Source organism: Ixodes scapularis, unplaced genomic scaffold (genome assembly GCF_016920785.2).
Source record: "Ixodes scapularis isolate PalLabHiFi unplaced genomic scaffold, ASM1692078v2 PGA_scaffold12__126_contigs__length_90152505, whole genome shotgun sequence".
Lineage (NCBI taxonomy): Eukaryota > Metazoa > Arthropoda > Arachnida > Ixodida > Ixodidae > Ixodes > Ixodes scapularis.
The window spans coordinates 3,205,109-3,228,755 of record NW_024609838.1 but is presented as its reverse complement, the minus strand read 5'-3'; the positions used below and the strand labels follow the sequence as shown (position 1 = coordinate 3,228,755).

General features: G+C 47.0%; 3 protein-coding genes across 10 annotated transcripts in view; 1 reads left to right on the top strand and 2 right to left on the bottom strand.

Moving 5' to 3' along the window:
* The window catches only part of LOC115312031 (uridine 5'-monophosphate synthase), a 39,262-nt gene extending 28,813 nt beyond the window's left edge, over positions 1-10,449 (bottom strand). Inside the window, exons 1-10 of one of the 2 annotated variants that reach the window (XM_042289373.1) lie at positions 10,066-10,449; positions 8,181-8,279; positions 7,215-7,376; positions 6,857-6,960; positions 5,756-5,897; positions 5,374-5,502; positions 4,761-4,894; positions 3,476-3,605; positions 2,367-2,448; positions 323-421 (exon numbers count right to left, since the gene is read on the bottom strand). In XM_042289373.1, coding sequence (XP_042145307.1) covers positions 323-421; positions 2,367-2,448; positions 3,476-3,605; positions 4,761-4,894; positions 5,374-5,502; positions 5,756-5,897; positions 6,857-6,960; positions 7,215-7,376; positions 8,181-8,279; positions 10,066-10,197 — 1,213 coding nt within the window. In that variant the 5' untranslated portion in view covers positions 10,198-10,449. The remainder of the gene's footprint in view (positions 1-322; positions 422-2,366; positions 2,449-3,475; positions 3,606-4,760; positions 4,895-5,373; positions 5,503-5,755; positions 5,898-6,856; positions 6,961-7,214; positions 7,377-8,180; positions 8,280-10,065) is intronic. The other variant, XM_042289375.1, reaches the window with a different exon arrangement.
* Positions 10,450-10,583: 134 nt separating this feature from the next.
* LOC115312033 lies at positions 10,584-20,168 on the top strand. Its single transcript, XM_042289306.1, has 8 exons — positions 10,584-10,843; positions 11,312-11,364; positions 11,442-12,403; positions 14,741-14,938; positions 16,985-17,132; positions 17,685-17,814; positions 19,252-19,282; positions 20,060-20,168. The coding sequence occupies exons 3-8, from the start codon at positions 12,387-12,389 to the stop codon at positions 20,166-20,168; spliced, it is 633 nt and encodes a 210-aa protein (XP_042145240.1). The 5' UTR covers positions 10,584-10,843; positions 11,312-11,364; positions 11,442-12,386.
* LOC115312030 (nuclear factor 1 B-type) overlaps positions 20,083-23,647 on the bottom strand; it is a 34,473-nt gene continuing 30,908 nt past the window's right edge. For all 7 annotated transcript variants that reach the window (XM_029970914.4, XM_029970916.4, XM_029970911.4 and 4 more), the window contains one exon: positions 20,083-22,167. In XM_029970914.4, coding sequence (XP_029826774.1) covers positions 22,100-22,167 — 68 coding nt within the window. In that variant the 3' untranslated portion in view covers positions 20,083-22,099. The remainder of the gene's footprint in view (positions 22,168-23,647) is intronic.

Sequence of the window (23,647 nt, the reverse complement as noted above, 5' to 3'; positions counted from 1 at the left end):
CCATTCTTTCCCCTTTAGCAGAGCAGATGCTGAAGAGGAGACAGCCACCAACCACGGCTCCTCCTGCTGCTCTAGACCTGCAACAGGCTGAGCGCAAGTTCGTCTGCTTCTTGCACAGCAGTTGCAATGACGTCAGGACGCTGAGCTCTTATTGGCTGATTAAATAAAATAGTGAATAAACCTCAAGGCGTCCAGCATTGAAATCTACCCACTATCCTTTCAACACCGCAACGTCACCGCAACTCCTGCGCAAGAAGCAGACGGCTTTCTCTCCGCGTAAAACAACATGCGACAAATGAGAGTCGCAAAACAAAGAGCCTACCTGGGGTCATTAGGACAAAGTTGGGCTTGTCGGACACTCTGGACTGACTCACGAAGCCCAGCACAAAATCGGGAACATCTTCACCCATCTTCACAGAGGCTGCAAAATGAAAAGAAGTTCACACTTGTCTCCATGGCATGCAGGAGCCATTGATGATGGAAGGAAATACATGGCCGAAGCGGCGAAGAGGGACACGGAAGCATATGAGAAAACGATCGTAGGAACAGAGCGCTTCTCCATACTTCTAGACGATTTGCGTTTACTCGTACCCCAGTTAAGCCCAGCGTGGCATTGCCTAGTCAGTCTTGCCCTAGCTCGATGCTTGAACATTCCAGACCAGATGTTTGAGATGTACAGAGTGCGGAGAAAACGAGGATGATAATCTAATCATCCGCGTTTCACCACCACGAGCTTTGTGCCTGCTGCTGGAGCGGTAGCTTTGCTGCACCCCTTCCCGTTCCTTACGTGCTTCAAGTCATTCTAAAACTGAACTATTTAGTGGTTTTCGATGACGCTCAGAAAGTCTCTAATTGAAACCATATGACATTTTACTCAATTATCCGATTTATAAACATTTTTGAAACAATGATGCCTCGTTAACGTGGACACCTCCGTTCCCCCCAAAAATCGTCCATGATGCGAGTTGTCCATAATAATGAGACAAAAATGAAAGTCTCCGAAAATTGTGTCCACACGGCGCGGTATCCATATTAATGAGACGTGACTGTATTGTGTTTGATAGGTGGCAGAACCTACAACCTCCATAAAAGATAACCACGCGTTCCACAGCGCGCTCCCTCCGTCTGAGGAAACTGTTGCGAGTCTTCGGGCAAGCTTCTCAGTCAAAAGGGTTAACAACCGCCTGATCTACCTAATACGCAATTTCTCATTTGTATCAGCACAACAAAAAGCTTGAAGGATGGCTAAGCTCCGGCTTTAAAGGGGTACTCCACCGATTTTTTTAGCTACCTCAACTAACTATATTTTCTGACTCCCCGGCCTTTAGCCTTTCCGGTATGCTATTTAGCATCGCGAAATTCATAATAGGTATTGTGAAATTGGCAAATGAAAATGGTGCAAAAACCAATATTCAAATATTCGCACATTTTTCAGTGCCGCGACGTCAGTGGCAGGCAGGCTTGCCAGTCGAAAAAGTAGTCTAAAAATAGAATATGCCAATCATTTGTTCCGTGCTGGAGCGCGGATACGGGAGCGAGCTTCCAAAGCACTCATTTGACACCAAGAAACTGCTTCAAATCCGTTGGGAACAACTTCTGTAGTCCAAAAAGTTAACCCCTGCCTTCCACTGACGTCACTTTGTTGTTGTTGCCAGTAGAGACTTTCAGTTTGAAAAACATAGTGAAGACCAAAACTGTAAATTCAATAACTTTGCGAAAAAACAATATTTTGACCTAGGTAATACTTGGGATACTATTTTAGCAATGTTTGTTGGCTAGTTTAGCAAACTTTCAAGCAAATCGGAGACAATGAAAAAAACGGTGGAGTACCCCTTTAACTTAATGCGTAGCGTTATCGGGCCCCGTTCGCGTCGCCTTCTCATTCGCTTCTCATGCTCTTCCTGCCAGTGAGCAGGAAGTGCGGCGGACATGGCCTAATCAGTAGAGTGTCTGGCTCGTAACCAAAGGTCGTGGGTTCGAACCCCGACTAAAATTCTTCAAATATTCCTTAAAAGCAAAATAAATACTTCATCAAGTGAAATCCTTCGAGACATGTGAGGACCTTTAATTCGCATTACATGTCACTTCTTTTAATCACTTCCAATCCACGCGTTATGCCACATTTCACGCGAGCATTGTGGGCTATCCGGAACTCCTGCGCAAGGTCATGTTGCTGTGACGTCCTGATCCGATAGATCAATCAGGATTTTCCCGTCGCAACACCGCCGATGCCGAATGTTTTGCGGCCAGATTGATATGAATGGCAGTACACCAAGCAGGTTTGGCGCGCTGTAAACATTTGACGACCCAAGGACCTGCTGCACGGATTCCTCGCAACTTCCCCCGACAACAAAAGTCGACCTCACCTTCGGTGTATTCCTTACTGCCGAGCGATCCAGCGGAGCTCATCTCCGCTACAATTACGCAGCCCTGATCTGGTTGACTCGCCTAGAACGAAGGACACAAGCCTGTCAATGTCTCACATGACCGCAAAACATTGTTGAGGTTTAAAAGATTCTAATGGAGCGAGATAAAAGAAAATATTAGCTTCTCGAAGGAACGCGCATTATGATAAAAGGGACCCAACACTTTTCTTTGTACCCATTCCTCTCGGCTAGTGCTCGTCATCGGAGCTCAAACGTCAATTCAAACGTGCCGTTGTGCGACTTGTGCGCAGCGCTATCGCTTCCAGGGGCAGCGGAAGATAGCTCTTTCAAATGCCAAGTAGGCACTGGCAAGACGGCAAAAACAAAATGTTTTCCTTTACAATTGAAAACGAGCGCGTTGGTTAATGGATACAAAACTTGAAAGTATGAAACAGCGAGGACAAGGACGGGAACAGGACATCTTTCATTAGCAACAACATAGAATGGCACAACGATAAGACCGCCCCCAAGGGTCTCAAAGTTTTCAAAGAGGGCAAGGAAATAATTGTTATAAAGGAAAGGGAATACACTAAATATGAAAGTTCTGGCGTCACGACGAGGTATCATTAATTTAGTTATCTCCGATTAATAAGAATTCAACCTTTGTCATTGTCGGTGATAATGAAGATTCCTTTGCCACCAATAAAGCCAGGACCCGGTAGCGCCAAATGTCAAATATTAAAGATTCTTTTGAAGGGCATATCACTTTTTTAAAATTATTATTGTCAATTTCAATTTTAAAATTTTTTATAATGCATGGAATGCAGTGTCTAGGGACTGATCGTTTAAATTTGTTCAGAAGTCTAAACATCTATTTCAAGGTGTGTAAAAAAAAGCATATCCTCCATTATTTTCCTCGCTAAACATTGCAGGAAATTCAATGCTAAGCGACTTCACACGGCGTCGTTTTCCCCGCTAAAGTTTTGGGGAAGATGCACACACGCACAGACAAATTTCTAAAATTAGAAAGCTCCACTAAAAAGGTTGCACGATTAAAAAAGAAAAATCCTAGATTCCTCTAGAGATAAAGAAACAGATGTGCGACGAACCTGCTTAAGGGCAGTGAGTACGGCGGGGCCAGGAAAAGCGTGAACCGTCACCAGGTCAGCCCAAGTCTGGATCGCATACTTGCCGTGGGTGTACTGCTGCTGCACCGTGCTTCCGATGTCGGCAAACTTCCTGTCGCATGGCCGGGATGAAGACGGGGCTACAATCACTGTTATCCCCCTTCGGTTCTTGCCGTCAACATGGATACTGTTTAAAGGAGAGCTCCGGGGAAAACTCGAGTTACTGATTAGCTTGAAAATAGGCTTGACACCTTAATGGACGCCTCTGAACTCGTAACCCGAATTGTGAGTAACAATAGGTAATTTCTTTTTGCAAAGCCATCAAAGTATCAGATTTTGTATGAGAGGCTCAATGGGCAACGCTGAAGACGGGCCCGTCAGATGGAAAACGGGGCAATATGGGACCATTACAGCTTGCTCCCCGACGAATTCCGAGAAGTATGACGGTGTTAAACGGATGCCGGTTAAGCTCGTGCCAGCCAAACGAAAGAAATGTGCGCAAAATACCGCGTTTTCTACACGTTATACAATTTGAACGTTGGCTTCAGCATCACCTTAATTTGTCATTTTCTCAACAGTCATTCTGAATTCAGGGGTCACTAAATAGCGTGCAGGAAAGAGCAAGGCCTGAAGCAGTCTGAAAATGTGCTTAGTTTGGGTAGCTTAATGAACCACCAGATCTCCCCCTTTAAAGGCTGACAAACACGTCTGCATTAAAGTGTGACCAACCGCGCCATGCTCACTTGTGACCGCTTACGAGAGAGAGATCACACCGTCGCCATCTATCAAGCAGTTCTGAACTCCGGGCATATATTTTCAAATTATTTTTATGCATTTCTCTTCGACTATGGGCTTCAGATGATTTTGACCATGTTATAAACAATTATTTCTCATAAGTTTGATCTTGCAATTACCGCGAAACCTCCGGTCTAGTCATACGCAGACCAGAAGGGTTCCACGGCTACCCGACAGATGGTGCCACCGTGTTTTCTCGTAGTCAGCATTCACAACGCACTTGGTGACAGACAAACACAGATGCGTGAACCAGACTCATTACATCAGGCTGTATACCGAACATAAAATAAATAGAAGATGCGGCCCAGAAAAAAATTATTTAATTAGGCGTGCCTCTATATACTCTTGCACACAGAACACATTACGAATAACCTGTGCACATGCGTGTGCGAGTGGCGTCACGCAACATCGCAGGGTCACGTGACTCTTTGACATCACGACGTCACAACGTCCTAGATCCTCCCTCCCTCACCTGTCTTCCATGATGAGGAATGTGTGTTTCCGAGCCAGGTCCTTGAGCCTTGCCGGGAACTCGGGGCTGAAGTCCTCCAAGATGTCGACGTGCGTCTTGAAGATGCAGATGTGGGGGCCCAGGACGTCCGCAAGCTGCACGGACGCGACGGAAGCAAACCCAAAACAGGAGGTTGGAACGAGCGCTAATCTGATGAAAGTTCCCCGGCAGATTTTAGGAGGACAACAACATGGATGGATGCAGACGGCTGTACGCTTTGTCATGGGCTCTGCTCTGCCTAGCGCTCATCTTTTGAAACCCCTTTTTTTTCTGCAGGAGGGAACGGCGCCGAGGACTAACGCAAAGACATAGATAAGCTGGAAAAAAAAAGATGCCTCATTCCCTTTCGGCCCATCTTTGTCCCTGCGTTTACTCGGCGCCGTCTGCTCACATGCGGTGAACTGACTGGCCCAAACCACCACTTTCTCCCCTCTTTTTATACTTGACCTCTTAGGAGCTAACACTCCAGAGCAATATTATGTTCTTTCTATTGTTTTCTCCTTTCTTTCCTGCAACGACCGAATCACACAACAGACACCGTTCAATCCGCCTTCCGCAGCAGATCGACCCACACCTCTAAGACTTCACTGGATAGAGTGAGGTCCGCAGCAACGCACAGGTTGGTCCGCTTCTCTTCCATGATGTTGAAGAGTCGCTGAGCCAGTGGGTGGGCCGTCAGCAGGGCTCGCTCCTTGAAGCTCAGCTGGGTGAGAAAACAGACAGGGCAGAAAAGGCAAACAAATCACTTTGCTCATTTCCACCTCTTCGAAGTAGAAGCCAGGAGGATTAGTTACTGATCTTTGTTTACCAATAGATTACAGAATAACATATGCGTCAGTGGGGAAAACTTTCAATCTGCCTCTCAACCCGACGGACACAAGACGTCCCCAACTCGCATACATTCCGGTGGACTGAAGAATAAGCGCGTCAGTCTTGACACAATGTGAGCACTGTACCTTCTTGACCTCTTTCTTCTGGAGCGACGGAACCAGGGGCGCCTTGACTGTCCTCACAAACTCTCTCACGTCCCGTGCCACGTCGGGAACAATCCTGTTGGTGGCCAGCAGTGTGTCCAAGATGTCTGTGATCTTGAAGATGCTGCATAGAGAAGAAGACAGCTAAAAAAACCAGACCTTCCTTAGAGGAAACAAGTTTCGAGATGACACCTGGGGTCCGATTTTGGTCACCACGAGAGCGAGCTCCAACTCGCCTCTCGCAAAGCAAGCCGAGATAGCGGTGTATCTGCTGACGCGAGCAAAAAAGAGTGTTTGTCTGCTATAAAGCGTCCTTTGCAGTCAAAAATAAAGCAAGAAAACTCCATACATAATTTGCTAACAATAATAACAATAATAATAATAATAATAATATTAATTTGCATACAAAAATCGGATCCTGAGTGGCGTGCACGGCTGTGCAGAAAGGTTAAAACCCGTATGCGAGTGCGCCTGCCAGCCCGCCACCCAGGATTTGAAAGAAAAAAAAAACACGCACACACGCACACGCACACAACAAACCAAACAAAAGTAAACCGTCCGTTACAAACCAAGTGCCGCGACAAATTGAAATCGGTCATCTGCCATTTCAGGCTAAAAAAGCTATCAATAATTCGTGCTTCCTTCAAAAGTTGTTCCGCTGCTGTACACAAGCCGACATCAACCGGTGGACGAAGGAGCACTTGGGACAAGAATATCAGAGGCCACAAAACCTCTCTCGCCATTTGTGCATTGGTGAGAAGTGCTCACCAAGATACTGTTAGATCGTGGACTGGTGAATAGGTAAAAGAAAATTCTCATTAGTCAATTAACGCACCTAATGAGAAGCCGCGATGCCACGTCCAATCGGCAGACGAAAACGCTGCCACTCTTGTCTCGACCAAAACCAGACCCCGAGCGTCGGGGAAGTAGGTGGCACAAAACTTGCGGAGCAGTCCGGAATCCTATTTTGACCAGAGGTCCAAGAAGGGCTTTCAAGAGCAGCGGAGTAACACTTAAGGCGTACCGCTAAACCAGCTTGGTAGCACCTCGAAGTCAAATAGAGCAGGCAGATCAATTGAGTACCTGTGGGTCTTGATGTTCCACTGAAGCAGGTTCTCTGAGCCCCCTTGCTCCCTGTCCAAGAAGACGACGGCGTCTGTCACCACAAGTCCAGCGGCAGTCAGCGCCTGGAAGGTCGCAGCCCAGAGCCTGCTATATTGAAAATCAAAATGGTCGCCGCCAGCACAAGGAACACAGCGCACGGCTTATTGTCTTCGCGCTTCTTGCCTCGCGATTGGCTCTCCGACGTTCTTATCGCAATCTCATTGGCTGGGATCGACAGTGAGGTGCTCAGGACTCAACACACCCTGCTTTCGATAAGACCATCAACGACTAGAGGAACATAAACAGCCCAGAAAGCAAATTTTCAAAGAAAGCTCACCTGTGCTGTCTCAATGATGCTGGATCCGCTGCTGACAATGTCTTCGATGACAACGCACTTTTGTCCCGCCTTGTAGTTGCCCTCAATGATCTGCTTTGTGCCATAGGACTTGGCTTCTTTCCTCCTCATCACCATGGGCAGGCTGGTCTTCATGGACACACACTGCACAGAAAAGGCAGGTTGTTACAAAAAGCTAGAGATGCCTCTTGGTGCCTCAAAGTGGAAGTGGCCATTTTGAAACATGGTGTCAACCTAGGGCGGCAGGATTTTTAGCACGTTTCGAGTCATGTTAGTGGTTATTGTAGCGGTCTTTAAGGTTCTCGACTTTTACATTTATCAATCATAAATAGCTTACTTCCTGTGGCAAGTTAGAGTTGCAGGGCCGTCATCTTTGCTTACTCTCGGCAAAACTGTTCGGTGAGAATTCCACTTGATATGCCGTCAAGATATTATAACTAGTGGGAGACAAAAAAACATTCTTTCGACTGATTTGTGCGTGAATGTATAAATTTGTTTTTCAAGTCTGTCAGATGAAGTGGGCTCACTGAACCATTCAGAAGAACTAAGAAAACATGGGGGCCGTAGGATTCTAAACTTTTAGATTGGTTAGAGGAAGTTTAAAGCAACAACACAAGCAAGATACCTGAATTGGAAAATATAAAATTTTGGCAAAGCACACGACTTTGGCCAATGAAGCATTGAACAGTTAACAAATATTGGACTAAAGGATAGAACGATAAGCAAACATTGCTGACTGGGAAGGACAGTAGCCTTTGGTTGACCTGCAGTCACGTTTTGCAGGTCAAAAAAATCTAAAACTAACATTTTTTTAAACTTTCTTTGATTGCACACCAAAAGTTAGCCCAATCCATATATTATGTTTCACTTTTAGCTGGTTATTTTGTGGGATATTACGGTATACGAGAAACAAACATCTAAAAACCACAGATATGAAAACCCGCTCACCGTGGCAATGGGGAGGGCAGTGTAGGGGACACCACAGATCAGGTCAGAGTCTATCTCGTCTTTTTGCATTGTGTATGCCACCAATAAAGCAATGTTGTGCTGCAACAGAAATCAGGCTTTAAGACGCCCGACGGCTCAACATGAAAACTCCATACCAATAGAAAACACCAGGTGAGCTGGATTGGTCATGAGGTCCTGTATAAAAACAGTGTGTGCACACACATAGCACTAGCGTAGAAAGTAGAATTTGGTGTTGTGGTGCTAACCCGTGTGATAGTAAATTGGTTTCAGAACCAACACTGTAGCTCCCTGCTCTATGAATGCCGTGCTGGAGAACACTGTCGTCCATATACAATCTGTAAACACGGCCCACAATAATGATAGTCATACAGCTTCTGACAGTGCAGCTTCGGTATTAGCTGTTTATATGTTAGCCGTACACCTTCTGACAGCGCAGCTTCGCTATTAGATGCTTTATGTTAGCCATTCAATCATGGAAAACATAAAGCCGGCGACCACGGAAATGGCAGTTTTAGGCTGCAGACGACGTTACGAAATCAACTCAGTTATAGAACAACCCAGAGATGCTGCTTCCACACAAACAGTTACCCCTCCCTCCCTCCCTCCTCCTCCTCCTCCTCCTCCTCCCCCTCCCTCCCTCCTCCCTCTCCCCCCCCCCCCCCCGGTTCGCCTCCCATCGTTCATGCAATGCACACATACTGAAGCACATTTAGATGTCATTTCACCATATTTTATATAGTACACAGTTTTGAAACACAGCCTGCCACCCGTCGTTCGAAGCACCCTCTAGAGTCTAAATGGCGCTTCGAACGACGGGTGGCGGGCTTGAAGGGGAGAGTGGAGGTAGCTCCCTTTGCGGGAGTTCCATAAAAAAACTTATATATTAACAATGCTTAGAGCCGGAGGTAAAGGTGTGGAAGCTGTGTGACGTCACGCGCATGGCACTGACATCACAACGACCACAGCAATGGCGATTTTAGGCTGCAGAGGACGTTTCTTCAATAATGCGAGCTTCATGAAAATCGATTCCTCCCCATCAATCAAGCAGAAAAATATGACCCGCGTCACAACCATTGCACGTGAACTGATATACCGATTTAAACTGTCGAACCACGGTGAACTGCACACTCGAACTGTAAAGCCTCCCGACTCCGTTTTAATAAATATAAAAAAGGAAAAGTAACGATACATGTACTGTAATAAAAATCGAATGATATATATACCAAAGAAAGAGCGATGCTATATGCACTACGTAGTGCACTTTGGACGAAAATTGCTATATGCACTACGCTGAGAGCTCATGCCGCTCGGGCCACCCTTTTTCGAACTGCGCGTGTATCACTGGGGAGCTCGTTAACCCAGCCCCCCGCCTGCGTTCACGCCGCTTCGCGGCGACAGTATGCGGCTGCTAATTAGAAAAGTTAACCAGTACACGCCGCTTCGCGGCGTCCAGCCGGCAACCCAAGCCCCGCTGTCCCCGATCTGCGAAGTCTGCGAAGTTTCGTCGACAACATTCGGTGTTTTTTTTTTTTTTCTTTTTTATCGCCAAATGCCTCGTCAAATATCGCCAAATGCCTCGTCAAAACAACGTTCAAGAAAAAAAGAAAAAGAAAAAAAAAAAAGGTAGGATCACCGCGATTCGAATCTGCGTCCACTTGCGTACGAAGCGGACACGCTAACCCAATTCCACCGGTTGGAAAACTCGTTGTGATCATTCATTTTATACGAGACAAACGTAGTGCATATAGCAATTTCCGGCCGAGTTGCACTCCGGAGTGCATATAGCATTACTCAAAAAGAAATGGCTTCAACAGGTGCGCAGTTGGATGTAAGGTACCGGTACGAGAAACAAACGTTGGCTTACCAGGAGTTTGGGGTGGCTGACACACATACGGAGGTCCACGTAGATGGGAGAAGTGATGCCGCTTTTCAGCGTGAACGAGCCGAACTTGATGCCACCGGCGTCAACAAGTTTGCAGATGAGATCGTTTGCCATGGCGCGGGTCCACGTGCGTCAAACACGCGCGAAAACGGCACGTAAACCGCTTGAGGGTTGCACTTGGGAAGAGCCACTGAGGTAGGATATACTCTATTACAACAGGATAAAACGTTTACAGGCCAGGAAACAGGACAGCGAAAGAAATGTGCCGAAAAAGCGACGACACAGACACTTTGCCCTTCGTCGACTTCGCCGTCGGTCCGGTCTTCAAATGATGACACGTGATGGGATCTTCTACGAGGAGATAGATGTACAAGAAGCGTCTTCAGTTTACTAATTGGGCGATTTTTGCGCAACCTAACGTCTGTTATTTTACAAAAAAATATATCAAGTAAGCTTTTCATCATAGTAAGTAGTAAGCATAGTAAGCTTTTCATCATTCTTATGTTTTTATTTTAGATTTAAATTGTTCATTTACAGCTTAAATTTTAGTTAATTGCTTTTAACCAACGTTTAATAGTTGATGACTGGCGCCTCAAGAAGGAAAGCTGGGAAAGCTACAGCTGGATGTACGCGCGGTGCGCGCCATTTTCAATCGCGAGTTTGGGATGTAGACAGTCCATTGACAGTCATCTCTTATTTTCCGCTTCTACCAGGTAGGAAAAAAACGATCCGATGGTCGACAGACTGGACGGAAATGAAGGTAATGAAGACATAAACGCTTCTACCAACTGTGGTAACCAAAAAACACCAATTTGTGGTGAGGAGCAAGTGATATGAACTGAATATCTAAGCTCTATCACCATCGTTCTACTCACAGTGGTTCTACTTAAAGCCCCTTGATAAAAGCGTTTGTGACAAGTACCGCCAACCTTGTTGTGGAAGCGCGCGAGACACGTGCCATGCGCGGGTGCTCCGCCGCCGTTCGCTTCCAAGGCCCGCTCATTTCAGTGCTGCGCCGCCATTTGCTTCCAAGGGCCGCTCGAGACATGGGCCTCGTGCACTCGCGCATTTGACGCTACTTGCAAGACAAACGCAAACACATCGAGGGCCTTTAGTTCTACTCACCCTCGTTTTTCAGTAGTGACGTGATCGGCTTCAGCCGAAACTTTAACCGGGAACCGGTCAGGTTTTCTCACTTTGTTCCTCCGTTCGTTTATTTGTCTTTCAGACTCAACCTTGTCGCTTCAGAGGCCTAGTGCAGGCAGTTCCCGAAATTTTCGGGTAGGTGTGCTTTTGTAACCGACATGCTGTACGTATGCCATTATATCAATTGTGATTAAACGTTATTAACCTTCCAGAAACCAGATGTACGTCCTGATGACGTTCAAGGATTCAGACAACGTCGAACGTGCTGCTCCGGTTATCATCGTAGATGACACGGTACTCTGTCAACAAACAAACAAAACAAAAAAACTGGGATACGGTCGAGAAAATGAAGTCTGAATTTTCGGCCTGCGTAGACACAGCATATGCGCTGATAAAAAACTGCGAATCAGATGCTAGTGGTGGTGGCGGAATCTTGTATCTTTTGATTCAGGTAATGTCACAATCCCAAACTTGAGCAAACTGCCGCTAGCGTCACGTTTTCTTACAGTTTCAGCTTGCTGCGATCATATTTTATTTAGAGTAGAGCTATACGCACGAGCTCGTGCACCTTGGTCGGAAATGGCTATACGCACATCGCAAAACTCTTATAAAATGAATGGTTACAACGAGTTTCCGAAGCAGCAGCGTAGCTTAGTGGAAAGGTGTCTGCTTTATATGCAGCGGACCCCAGTTCAATCCACAGAGTGGGCTTACTTGTTTTGTTTTTTTCTCAAACATTTTGTTTTGGCGATATTTACGACATTTCTTTTTTACAATTAACACTGAAAAAAAATAGTGTTGTCGGCGAAACTTTCTTTGAACTAAATGGTATAAGCCGCCTGCTTTGCCCAGGAGGCGCTGTGAAAAAACCGGCTGGCAGCGCCCCCTACTATTTGTTCAGCGGTATTGGGTAGTACAAACTTACAAACCTATGCATCTGAATTTGTCCCGCGTGAAAACGTTAGCCTGCGGTATGAATTCCTTCCTAGCGATTGTCTTGCGGCTCGGAATCGAGTCAATTTCTAACGTGGAAAGCTTCTTTTGTTCCTCAACACTTCCCAAAGAGAATAAACTCAGCGGTGCAAGTTACGTCTACGCCATACAAAAAGCTACAAACTTGGTGTCGGCGTGGTGTCACTCGCAAAAACAGCGAGCTTATGATGTCAAGCTTGAGGTGAGCATTACGAGATATGTGAACGCGCCTTGCAAGCAAAAGCTCCTGAACTGCAGTCCCGTACAGCCAACGCTATCAGCTGATGACCAACCTCGAAAATGCGCAAAAGCAAACGCAAGCGATCGAGCATCAACCGGCCGTCTGTTGGCCGAGCACATCACACTTACTACTACTACTAATAATAATATTAAGAACAATAATAATGGTAATAATCTTTATTTGAAGAGAAGTTTTACCCCAAGTGGCTTGCTTGGCTAGAACAGAAAGGCGAAACCCCGTACGGTTGTGCGTCTGCCAGCCAACCATCCAGGGCAGGAGGAAAACAGGACTGTAAGCTGTCTCTCGAGCTCTTGCAGCTTTTCTTGCACATCTGCGATGTAAGCTTCACGTTGGTGCACATGCATGCTCTATGTAGTTTAATCGGATCGGTCGGACTGTATAGCGTGTTCCTGTTCGTAAAAATCGCATGACGCACGTTTCGATGCATGCCATGGCCGCTTGATCGAGTGGCCGTGCCTTAGCAGAACAACCTGGAGGGCGAAAAAAACAATTGTCTCGCTTACTCAGTTCTCTGGGCGGCTAGTGTTGTTCCCTCCGCTCGACTTTGCACAATTTCGATGGGAATCTGTAGAAGTTCACTCCAGGGTTCTTCCCGTTCTTGACAGTTGATGACGCAACAGTACTGTCAACGGCAACGTTTTACGCATCAAGGTCGCACTGCTGGCTCCCGGTTTCGACGTGCTTGGAAAAAGGAAAAATTACTAGCTTGCGGCGAGCTCGGGTCCCTGGGGTAACGTTATGCGGTTTGACGACTACGAATGACATATTTTGAGTCGTGACCACACAAACGCACAAATAACAGCAGCGTCCAGAGGTAAACAGCCACCTGAACAGGTTTGTTATTGTGCGGGGCCGCGGGACTTGTATTACTCAGACACTCTACTGCCCGCCACCGGAGGGCGCCACGATGCGTTCAAAGCTAGATGGCTAGCTGGCGTAAGCTACCGCCCGATCCAAAGGGCTCAGACGGATTCATCCATCCATCCAGCTTCAGCGCAGGAGACCTTTGGGGCTCCCTTTCCGGAGGTGCAATGGGGGACAGCGTGGCTTGGGTTGCCAACTGGATGCCGTGCAGTGGCTTTAACGGGGGGGGCAAGTGGGTTAGTAGCTTTGTAATGAGCAGCCGCAGACTGTCACCGCAAGGAGCCGCGAATAATACCCTGGCGGTGGTCGTGAGAAACAAAATTATTAAGTGCATTGGAGTAGCTCTCGGCGACTGAAAATGAGGTGCACGTTCGTATGTTTCGATCAAGCTCATGCAAAATCATCGGGGAAGATATGCAAATGTATAGAAGATACAAAAAGCATGCACGATCGGCAGAACACATTGACTTAATCCGCACACCAGGTGCCGAGGGCCGGGAATCTGCCGTCCAAGCAAAACAGAGTTTGAGCGGCACATTTATTTCTTTCATACTCTTGCATGATCATAATCGAAACATCATGTGCATCATATTTTAAAGACACAAAGAGTTACTTCATTTAACTCCTAAGCACTTACCAAAACTGTTTCTCGCTACCACTGCTAGGGGATTATTGTTGGCTCCTGGTTGACCACGAGAACATGTCAAACCCTCCATCTGCGTCTGGTGCACGCCCTGGCTCTGCCCGCTCTCCCCATTGACCAAACTCTCCCTATACACAACTCTGGATAGACCGCCCTCGTAAATTGTGTACGGCAGCACGCAACAAGTGTAGGAGGCGTAGGTACGGTGCCTGGAACGAATCTATGACTGGTATGTTTACCGCGTCCAAGAAAAATGGTCCCTCGATTTCCGCCTGATGACGTAGAAACGTCGCACCATCGCCAGCCATGATCCTGGTGGTGTCGCGGCGGCGGTGGACGCGACAGATGCTCAACAGTCCGCGGAGGCTTCGGCAACCGGGAGTCGGGATGCCGCGACGACGGCGACGCTCTCATTTGTTCATACTTTTAGCACCAAACGCCGGCACCCAGGACGCCATTCGTTGCCACTTAAGGACCGCTTTCGACGCATATGAGGAACGGGATGCCAGATGCACCAGTCCGAGACACGTTTCAGGCACAGTAGAGTAGGCAAGTTAAACAAGTCTATGCAGAGAGCAAGTCGTCTGCTTCTTGGGCAGGGGTTGCGGCAACGTCAGAACCATGCCGAGTTCCGATTGGCTTTGATTGGAAAGACAGTGGGTACACCCATAAGGTCTTGGCCTTCTGACATCATCGCAACCCTTGTGCAAGAAGCAGACGAACTAGCACTCCGCATTACAACGCCACTTTCGATCTGGATTCCCGACCAGGCTTGGGGGCAAGTGGCCCTTTCCCGGGGGACCCTGCAACGGCTTGGCCTACGGCGCTCCAAGCGCCTGGCACTGCTGCGTCGTCGACAAGATCGAGGTCACGCTCAGTCCCACGTGTGACCGTTGTGGCAGACGCAAGACGTGCACCCCGTCCTGTCGCCCCCTGGGGTCCGAGCCGCGTGCCACGGCCACGGCCCGGCAAGTAGCCCGGTTTGGCCAATCACGGTGCTCGCTGCAAATGTTGCCGATATGCTGAGGGCTGGTTCACACGCTTGCAACGGCTTGCGGCTGCGTGCCTTTAAACGTCTTAAAATCTCGCGGGGGAACGCAGTGGCGCTATCTATTGGGCAGCTGGGGAATACCTGGCATTTCAGTATTTTTTCTTTTTCCCCCAACATTCTTTCTTGGCTTGAAAAACTTTTGACATTATAAATAAAATTCTGTGGTTTTAACATTTTTTTTCTTTTTTTTAAATTTGGGGGTATTTAATGGTGTTTATTTTTTCTCTTTGAATCAACGACTTTTGGTGTCCAGTATCAATGCCTAAGAGAAATCGGTGTTTATCGAGCTTTTGTTGTAAAGCAACTAATTACTGGAGAAAACATGTTATAAATTAAAACATTTTCTCCAGTAATGCTGGTAAAGGTAAGAGAAGGGAACAGGGCAAGCAATAGGGTTTTGATCTAAAGGAACATCCCTAGGGATGGCTTAGTGCAACTGTGGTCAAACTCAAAAATTAAAAAAAAAAACAAAAAAAAAAACACTTTTTTTTGTAAATGTAATAATTGCTTTTTTTCTTCTTTTAAAACATTTTAAATTTGGGGGTTGTTTGATTTTCATTGATTTAGAGAAAACCACCTCGGGGGTTAATTTTAGGTATATTGCCACTATTGGCAGACGATGAGGCGAAAACGGAATGAACTAAAAATAATATGGGGTGAACTTGTGTTAGAAATAAAAGAACACCACACATTGAGAAAGCACCAGCGAGCGTCGATGGCGGCAGCAGGAAGCAAATGTGCGTCGGCATAACAGCTGGCTATCGCGACAGAGATTCCGTGCATGAATCGGCAATATGGTGCGCGACTTTCTACTATGCTCCTCATCTCGAATATTCGACCTGGAACGTTCGGGAAAGAGCTAAGACAAGACTGACTAGGCATCATTCTGGCCTCCTTATTTTTTATGCTGGGGGTAGGAGTATGAGCAAATCTTTCAGATGAATAGAGAAGCTATCCTCTCGATCACGCATGCACCATTATACCAAAACACAGAACCCTAATTATAAACTACCATTTTTCGTACGTAGTACATATATTTGATCTCGCAGATGCCACAAACCTTCGCTCTAGTGAAATGCGGTTCCAAAGTCGCCTCACAGATGACACCAGTATACCTGCGTGATTTCTCTTCACGAGAGGTTGCAAAAGCTCAGTGGTAAGAAAAAGCAAGGGTGGACGGGCCTTAACACGTAGGTTCAGAAACCAGGCTCTTGTGAACTCTGGAGTTCTTCGAGTCTGTCCCGAAATTGTGTCGGGAAATGTGGTCAATATTGAGGGGAACCGGAGTTGAAAGTCGGCAAGTGGTTTCTGAAAAAGGATATGGAAAAGGTGTAGGGTTTGTGATGGCTGGCCGACTTCAGGGTAGCACGAATGTTGTCTAATGTTCTGCGTTATCCAACTGGAAACCCCACCTTTCGGTGTCAATAACAGAAAATATTGACCGGGCATTCAACTCCCCCGAACTCTCCACCCTTGGCTTTCAAATTATATTGGCATTTCCTTTATTTCATACTAAAGGCATCTAGCGATGCATTACACGAGGGTGAAAGGAAGTGGGGAAAAGTCCCAAAATATCTTCAAAAGACTGGTATTATATACGTTTTCTCCATATAAGCAGCTCTGCTAAAGAACACATCTATCTTTATTTTTATTGCATAATTGAGCTACCAGCACACAAAATGCTCTTTGGTATTCAGGCAGGTCGTAGAAAAATGTATTCACACCAGCGTCGGCAAAATCGGTTTTGTACTGCGGGTTGGTAATCGGCAAATGGTAACTGGTATTGTCACGATCCACTCTTGCCACCAAAACAGATATGTGTGGCACGACGACCATAGGAAGAAAACTGTGCTCATAAACAACGCATTTCGTAGCCTTCACCCGTACCGTGCCAAAAGTAACCGAACGGGATGAATTGGCCAAATCGCAGTAGGGCCGATCTCTAAATGTAGGCCAATCCCAGGTTTCAAGCCAACTCCTGGGGCGGGTGCGTGGCCGCGTGTCATGGCGACCAGGTCCGCAAGCTCTTGAGTCTTCCGGAGTCGCTATGGACGCCCTTGCTTCGACGGGTCTTTCGGTCGGGATCACCGTGCCAGTTTGCGTCCAAGAAGGCAAGTTGTCCACCATGAATTCCAGATATTTTGTTTTTCTAAGTCACTTCAAAAGTCTACGACACGTTTCCGAGCGCCCTGCAAGGCTTAAAATGATTTGTATTAAAAAAAAAATACATTTAAGGTGGTGCATTAAGTTTTCACAAAGGATCTCAAAAAAGCTTTTGTTTCTACTTTATGTTGTGCCATCTGTAAAGAACAGTGTAAACCAGACTTTTTTTTTTTTTTCCTCTTTATGCTTGCAACCAAAAAGCAGGATTTTCTAATATTTGTTTTTCTAAATGCCTATATCTAAAGACACCTTTGTGAAATGTTTGCATAATTGCATGCGGTCCATTAATTTATTCGTAGAAATTTTTTATGCCAGAGTAATACTTGGAAAGACCCTGTAAATACGCACAATGGACACTCAACACTCGGACACTTCCAAAAGTTGGACCGTCCAAGTGAGCAACAGCGTGCGTAGTTGGGGGACACTTCGTCGTGTTGTCCAGACGCGTGCAAGTTTACAGCTTCGCGATTGTAATACAAACTCCATCTTTGGGCCGACAGAATCCGGCAGGAACCCTCGCACACTGCCCTGTGCCTAAGCTTCTGTTAGAAGAGGCGCTGGACAAATGGTGCAAACGCCCCGCACTCTTGCGGTGCGTTGGCCTCGCTTCCACCGAGTACCGAACGAGGGGTAAGCTCCGCTATTTTTGGCGCACATGCATTCTTTTTATGCCAAGGTTCTCCATTCACGACAGATTTGGCAATAGCTTGTACACTCCAAACAGCTTCGCTAAAAACCGAGTCAATCTCACTCCAAAACAAACTTTTTTTTTTAACCTTTCGGAATGATTATAGTGAGGAGCCACATGGATCCTGGCACAATACTAATCGTTTAGAGCCGTTTCAAAAGAGCACGACACTGCCTTCGTGGAGATGCAACGCAGGTTACGCTAAACACATCCTTTTCTCCCAGTGGTATGCCCACACAAATTAAAAAGAAACAATCTTGGCCAGTCTACAAATATAAAATTCTTGGCCTTTGCTCAGAGCTGCTGGCTGGTGTCAATGCCTGTGTGGCAGTATGTAAAATTATAGCTGTAAGCAAGCAATCTCAACCGACCCTATCATTTCATGTAAAGACATATGCAAAGGAAAAAAAAATTTTTTTTTTAAACAGACTAGATGGGAAAGGATGTTGTAAAACAAATTTACAACGAAAAAAAAAAAAAAACTTTTAGAGCTATTTACGGCCAAAACGAATTTGTAGCTGGCACAAGCAAGAGCCCGTGAAAAAGTGCTTGCGCCCTTTCAGGTGCTTTTTACGGTGTTATTAATCTTTGTTTAAAGTGTAACAAAAAAAACTAAGATTAATAAGTAACTTTTAGAGCCTACCCGAAGCTTCCAAAAGAGCGCAAGCACCACGTGATAGACCTGCGCACCGGTCAGAAATCGCGCCAGAGTATTTCCTTCCGGCGGCTCCGGCGTACTTCTGGCGGCGGCAGCGCACAGGCCTAGCGGCGACTTTTGCGGCCGCCAACCACAAATTTGTTTTCCACTGTAGATAAGTCCTTTAAAATAACGTACTGTTTGAACAAGGCCATTTCCAAAGAGAAATAAACTGCACAATTTTTTTTTTAAAATTTCATAAATGATTGTAACAATTGACGAAAGAAAAATAAAAGGTGCAATTGTAAGTAGCAAAGTTGTAAGAACGGAAGAAATCGACATGTTTTGTCCGACGCCATTTCCGGCACAGGTTTCACGAAGAGGCAGAGCCAAACCGCGTCTGCAGAGTTGAAACCACAGCGCCACCTGCAAGTGTCCGACATACATGAGGCAAATCCCGGCTTAGTCAAGCTCAGGGTGGAAGACAGACAGGTGGTGAAACGAGAGCCAAATGAGCGACCGGATTGTGTCCCCCTCGGTTTTCTCTTTTTCTGTGGCGCCATCTATGTTGAGCACCGCGAACTCTCACTCCAGGTGGGCGAACGCTGGCGACCGGTTCAACTGATGGAGAAGGTTTCTCGTGGATTTTCAGTGGAGGACTGTCGTGCTCTCAGTTTATTTTGCGCACTCTCCCATAGAGTTCCATGCGAATCCGATTCCAATTTTTTTCTTCTCGCCGCAGCGCCATCTGTCGCAAATCGGGGGTACCAGCAAGCCACCCGCAAGCAGACGAGTACACAATCCGGTCACGGCGCTGCGGTAGGTTTCTACGGGCCGTTTCCCCACCTGTCTATCTTACACCCTGGTCAAGCTCCAGTTGTCTCGCTGTCAGAGCTACGGCTCGGACAAGAATCAATCCAGCTAGCCATTCCACAATCGTTCGACAGCACAAGACAAGCGAAATCGCCAGAATCGGCAACAAAATATGTGTAAAATAAAGCTATCTTTTTTTCTAGTTTTCACCCGCTTATCTATGTGCAGTTGTGCAAAGAGTCGGCTGTAGTTTTTACTATACTACCATGCCTCGAACAAGTCTTCGACAGGCATGTTTGGCGTCCTGTCCCGCCCGTGCAGCGAGTGGTCTCTCGAAGTGGCAACAAACTGCGTCACAGGAGCCGCTTGGCAGTCGGATGTCGCATTCTTGTAGGTTTGTTGTAGAAATGCTGGCGAAAAAGGCGAGCAGACGCAGGGGTCGCTGTTGCTGCGGCATCCCATCTTACGTCTGCTTTGCTTTTCGGCAGTGCTTTGGGTCGATCAGTGTCGAAGCACTAGCAAGAACTAGTAAGGTTCAATTGGTGTCGAAGCACTAGCAGGACCAATCACCTTACCCAGTAGGACAAAACAAGGGAACCAAAACTCCCCTTCTTTTTATTACGACCAATACCCTAACATTCTTCGATGCACTTAGGCTACGATCAAACACACCCCGTCTTCTTTTTCCCTGTCCAAAGTCCCCTCAAACTTTGGAGAAACAAAGATTCTCGACCCAGAGCTGAGGCTTTGGGCGCCGTCGTGGAGATGCAAAAAGGTTTATTGGCTATCTCAACGGCAACAGGTACAAAATCCAGTCAAAAACTGCTGGACAAGAGACATCCATAACAAAAAAAAAACAATGAAAAGACCAACAAAAACGCGGCTCTCTGTAACAGGCCTTGTTTGCTCGCGCCGGCATGACTTCTAGGGGGAAGCTGTCTTGTTTTTCATATTTTGTTTTCTCTCCTTTATTGCTTTCTTTCGGACGCGTCGCCATTGCGCACGCTCTCGTAGGGGCGCGCGCTTCTCTCCGCAAATGCTTGACTAGAACCTTCAACACAGTCTCGAGTCCATCTCCTTCGAGTCCCCGCGCACAAGAAAACGAGACTACACAAACCCCCGGTCCCCCTTTTGGCAAGCACGCACGGCACACGCAAACGCGGGTCGGTGGCAGGAAGCGCTATTTACAAAGATCCCCCGTCGCAGTCTCCGACGACGAACGCCCTTGCAAAAAGGAGAGGAAAGCGCGGCGCGTGCACACGGAGCGTATAAATGCACCCTTTTTGAGCTTGAGCTGGGAGACCCGGCGGACGCTCCCCCGCCGGCGTCGAATAACGCCCCCCGCCTCCACCGGAGTGGCGCCTCCCACTGGAGAGGGGGGCGGGTGCACTAGGGGGGATGCGCCGCCGCCAACGTTTGCATAATCGTTGCGTTTCCGCTCGCCTCACCCTAAGTGAAGCACTTGCATGGCGTCAAAGGCACCTAGTCTAGCACAAACCGCAGCAGCTACTATCCGAGGCTCGCCTCGGCTTCGGGGGGTGGGGGGGAGAAGGGGGGGGGGGGGGGGGGGGGGCGAGCGCTCCCTCCCGCTTTTGATTTCACTTTTCAGAAAATGTATTTTTTGGCAAGCGGGTGGGAAGGCCGTCCCGAGAACACTGCGCTTTTCATCCCTCGTCTCGAAACAACAACAACGGTAACAACAATCCCTCGCCCACTTCTGATGGCAGCTTGTGCAAGTGTGGGAAGGGAAAATAAAATAAAAAAAGAGGCTGGAAAAAAACAAAACAAAAAAAAAAAAAGAACCTCCCCTTCTTGCAAATTCTAAGGCTAGGGAAGCGCAACGAAATTGGCACACTCTGCATCGGGGGAACGCCGGGCGGAGATCGGGCCTGGGTCGGGGTCGGGTCGGCGACTGTGCGGCGGACAACGGCCGGCACTCCGTTTGTACTGGCAAGGAACTGGTCCAATTGCGAGCTAGCAAGCGGAAACTCAGGCGCAGAAGAAACACTGCCACCCATCAGAAGGCACTGTAATAACAAACTCTTGCTCTGCAGCGGGCGCGCACGACCGAGAACCAAGGCGAGAGAGAAGGGGCGGTCTCCGACCCAACCCTGCCTCCCGTGGCCCCGCCCACCCGGCTCCGCCCCCCTCGCGTATATATTAGTCACTCTGCTGTACACCTTTGCCATATATATACACATGGGGACGTATGCAACTATAAAAAAAAGAACAAGAGCTCCACGAGCGTTTTTTTTTTTTGGGAGGTCGCAAAGGATAACGAAAAATGCTTGCCGCGCAGTTTTGTCTTTGCGCCGTTCTCTATGTACAGTGACGATGGGCCGCCGGCGTAAGGTTATTGCGCTTCTGCAGTCCGACCCTAAGGGGCACGGGTACTTTGCATAGATTGTAGCGTAGTAGCTAGAGCTAGCCATACTTGTGACTCTGCAATGTCTAAAAAGAGGCTATGACGAAATAGTATACATACTTTTTTTTCTTCCTCGCACGCGTGTTTTTGTATACATATAATGTGTATATATATAATGTGTATAGATATCCTCTCTTTCTCTAGCGTGGAGCTTGTAAAAAATGTCCGTCCTCAAAAAATGAGCTACAGCAGTCGTTCTAAAAGGGGTGGGGGTGGGAAAAGGGGCTATGATACAAACTCACTCGGGTTGAACAGCGCGCTCCCTATCACAAAAAAAATTTGTCATGTCCGCCCGGCAAGCCGTGTTTTGGCACCACAGGCCTGGGTGCGTCCTCTTGAGCAAGCAGACGGCTCAGGACGGTTTTGAGGCCCCGACGTCGTCCGACTCGTCACCAGGCGTCACCACCGAGAAGAAGCGTTCTACAAAGACAAGACGGCGCAATCGTCAAAGAAAGATAAGAGTTGCATAGACTTATCGTAACGGACCTTGACAGCAATGAAGATTTTGGTTTGTTGTAAAAGGAGTGGGCAGACACACTTACTAAAGACTAACGCGGATTATGACTGGAGTCTGTTCCAACTAGTGAGATTGACAAAATTTTAATGGTTTCATATTTTAAAAATAAAACTATGAAAAATAATTACATTTTATTGAGCCGTATCGACAATTATCGTCACTGTGTACTTTGGTTCACACGAGGTTAGGCACCGGGCACTATGATGGCAGATTGCAAAATGGATGCCACCGCTACCGAACCAAAACCGCTCCAAAATGACGACTGCAAGCTGTGTTCAATTTACCTACACTTCCTGCACCAATGCAAAAAAGTGTAATGTACCTCCGGCATGTGTATTCAGATATGACCGCAGGAGGTGTGGGTAAATAAGACGCAGCTATTGTCGAAGAGATCGCCATGATAGAATAATGAACTACTTACAAACCCTCAAATATGGTCCATAATATTCAATGTATGTTACAACAGAATCTGTAATGAGTGAAGGTGGCTCAATGGCATAGATAGGATGACACACCCCCGAACTCCACAAATCGGTATGTCATAACTAGGATTCCGTCTTTTCGGAGTCTATATCTCGTGAAATTCGGAGTGTATTTTTCGGAGTTTATTTTTCGCTAAAAATTCGGAGTTTATTGGAGTTTAGTTTTGTTCGATTCCCAATTATCTGAAATTCTGAGTTTCACACGCCTGTGACTGCTTATGACTCTGTGCCTCAAAGGTTTTGTTTATCTATAGCTCGATTCCAAAATATCTGGGATTAATGAGTGATTTCAGCTTAAAAAACACTAATAAAAGACAGTACGTCATTTGCTTCGCAAAAAATGGTATATATCTTGTTAAATCATACTTTAAACATGAGCAGAAATCTAAACCAAAACTTCGGCTCAGTCTGGCGACATTGGCCTTGGGCAGCCAAAAATGTGACTGTCAGGTGGTACGAGACGTCACGTAACCCTCTACGCAACGACGGGCGGGATTGGGGCCGGCCACCGTTTGGGCGGCCGTGTGTGAGGCGCAAGTGTCGTCTGCACCGCACTCTTCACCACATTTCGGTGTCTACGACATTCGACGACGTCTGCACAACTGCGGCATCAGTCTGCACACGTAGTGTGAAACTCCGAGAGACAATCACAAACGGTGAGACGACGACGGCGGCGGTAACGGCGTGACGGCCGAACGGCTCCCAAGAAGCATGCTACGCAGGTGCATTATGCCAATCATGTGCACACCGCTGAGCGCCGAGAGGAAACTTTGGCGATGTCACCCACTGCATTGTTTTTTCAAAAACAGAAATGAAGCGGGGTTGCCCTCCAGCACTGACCATTTCCTATAGTATTTCCTTTTGCACATCATTCTTTTTCTTTTTTCTTTTTGCTCGAAAA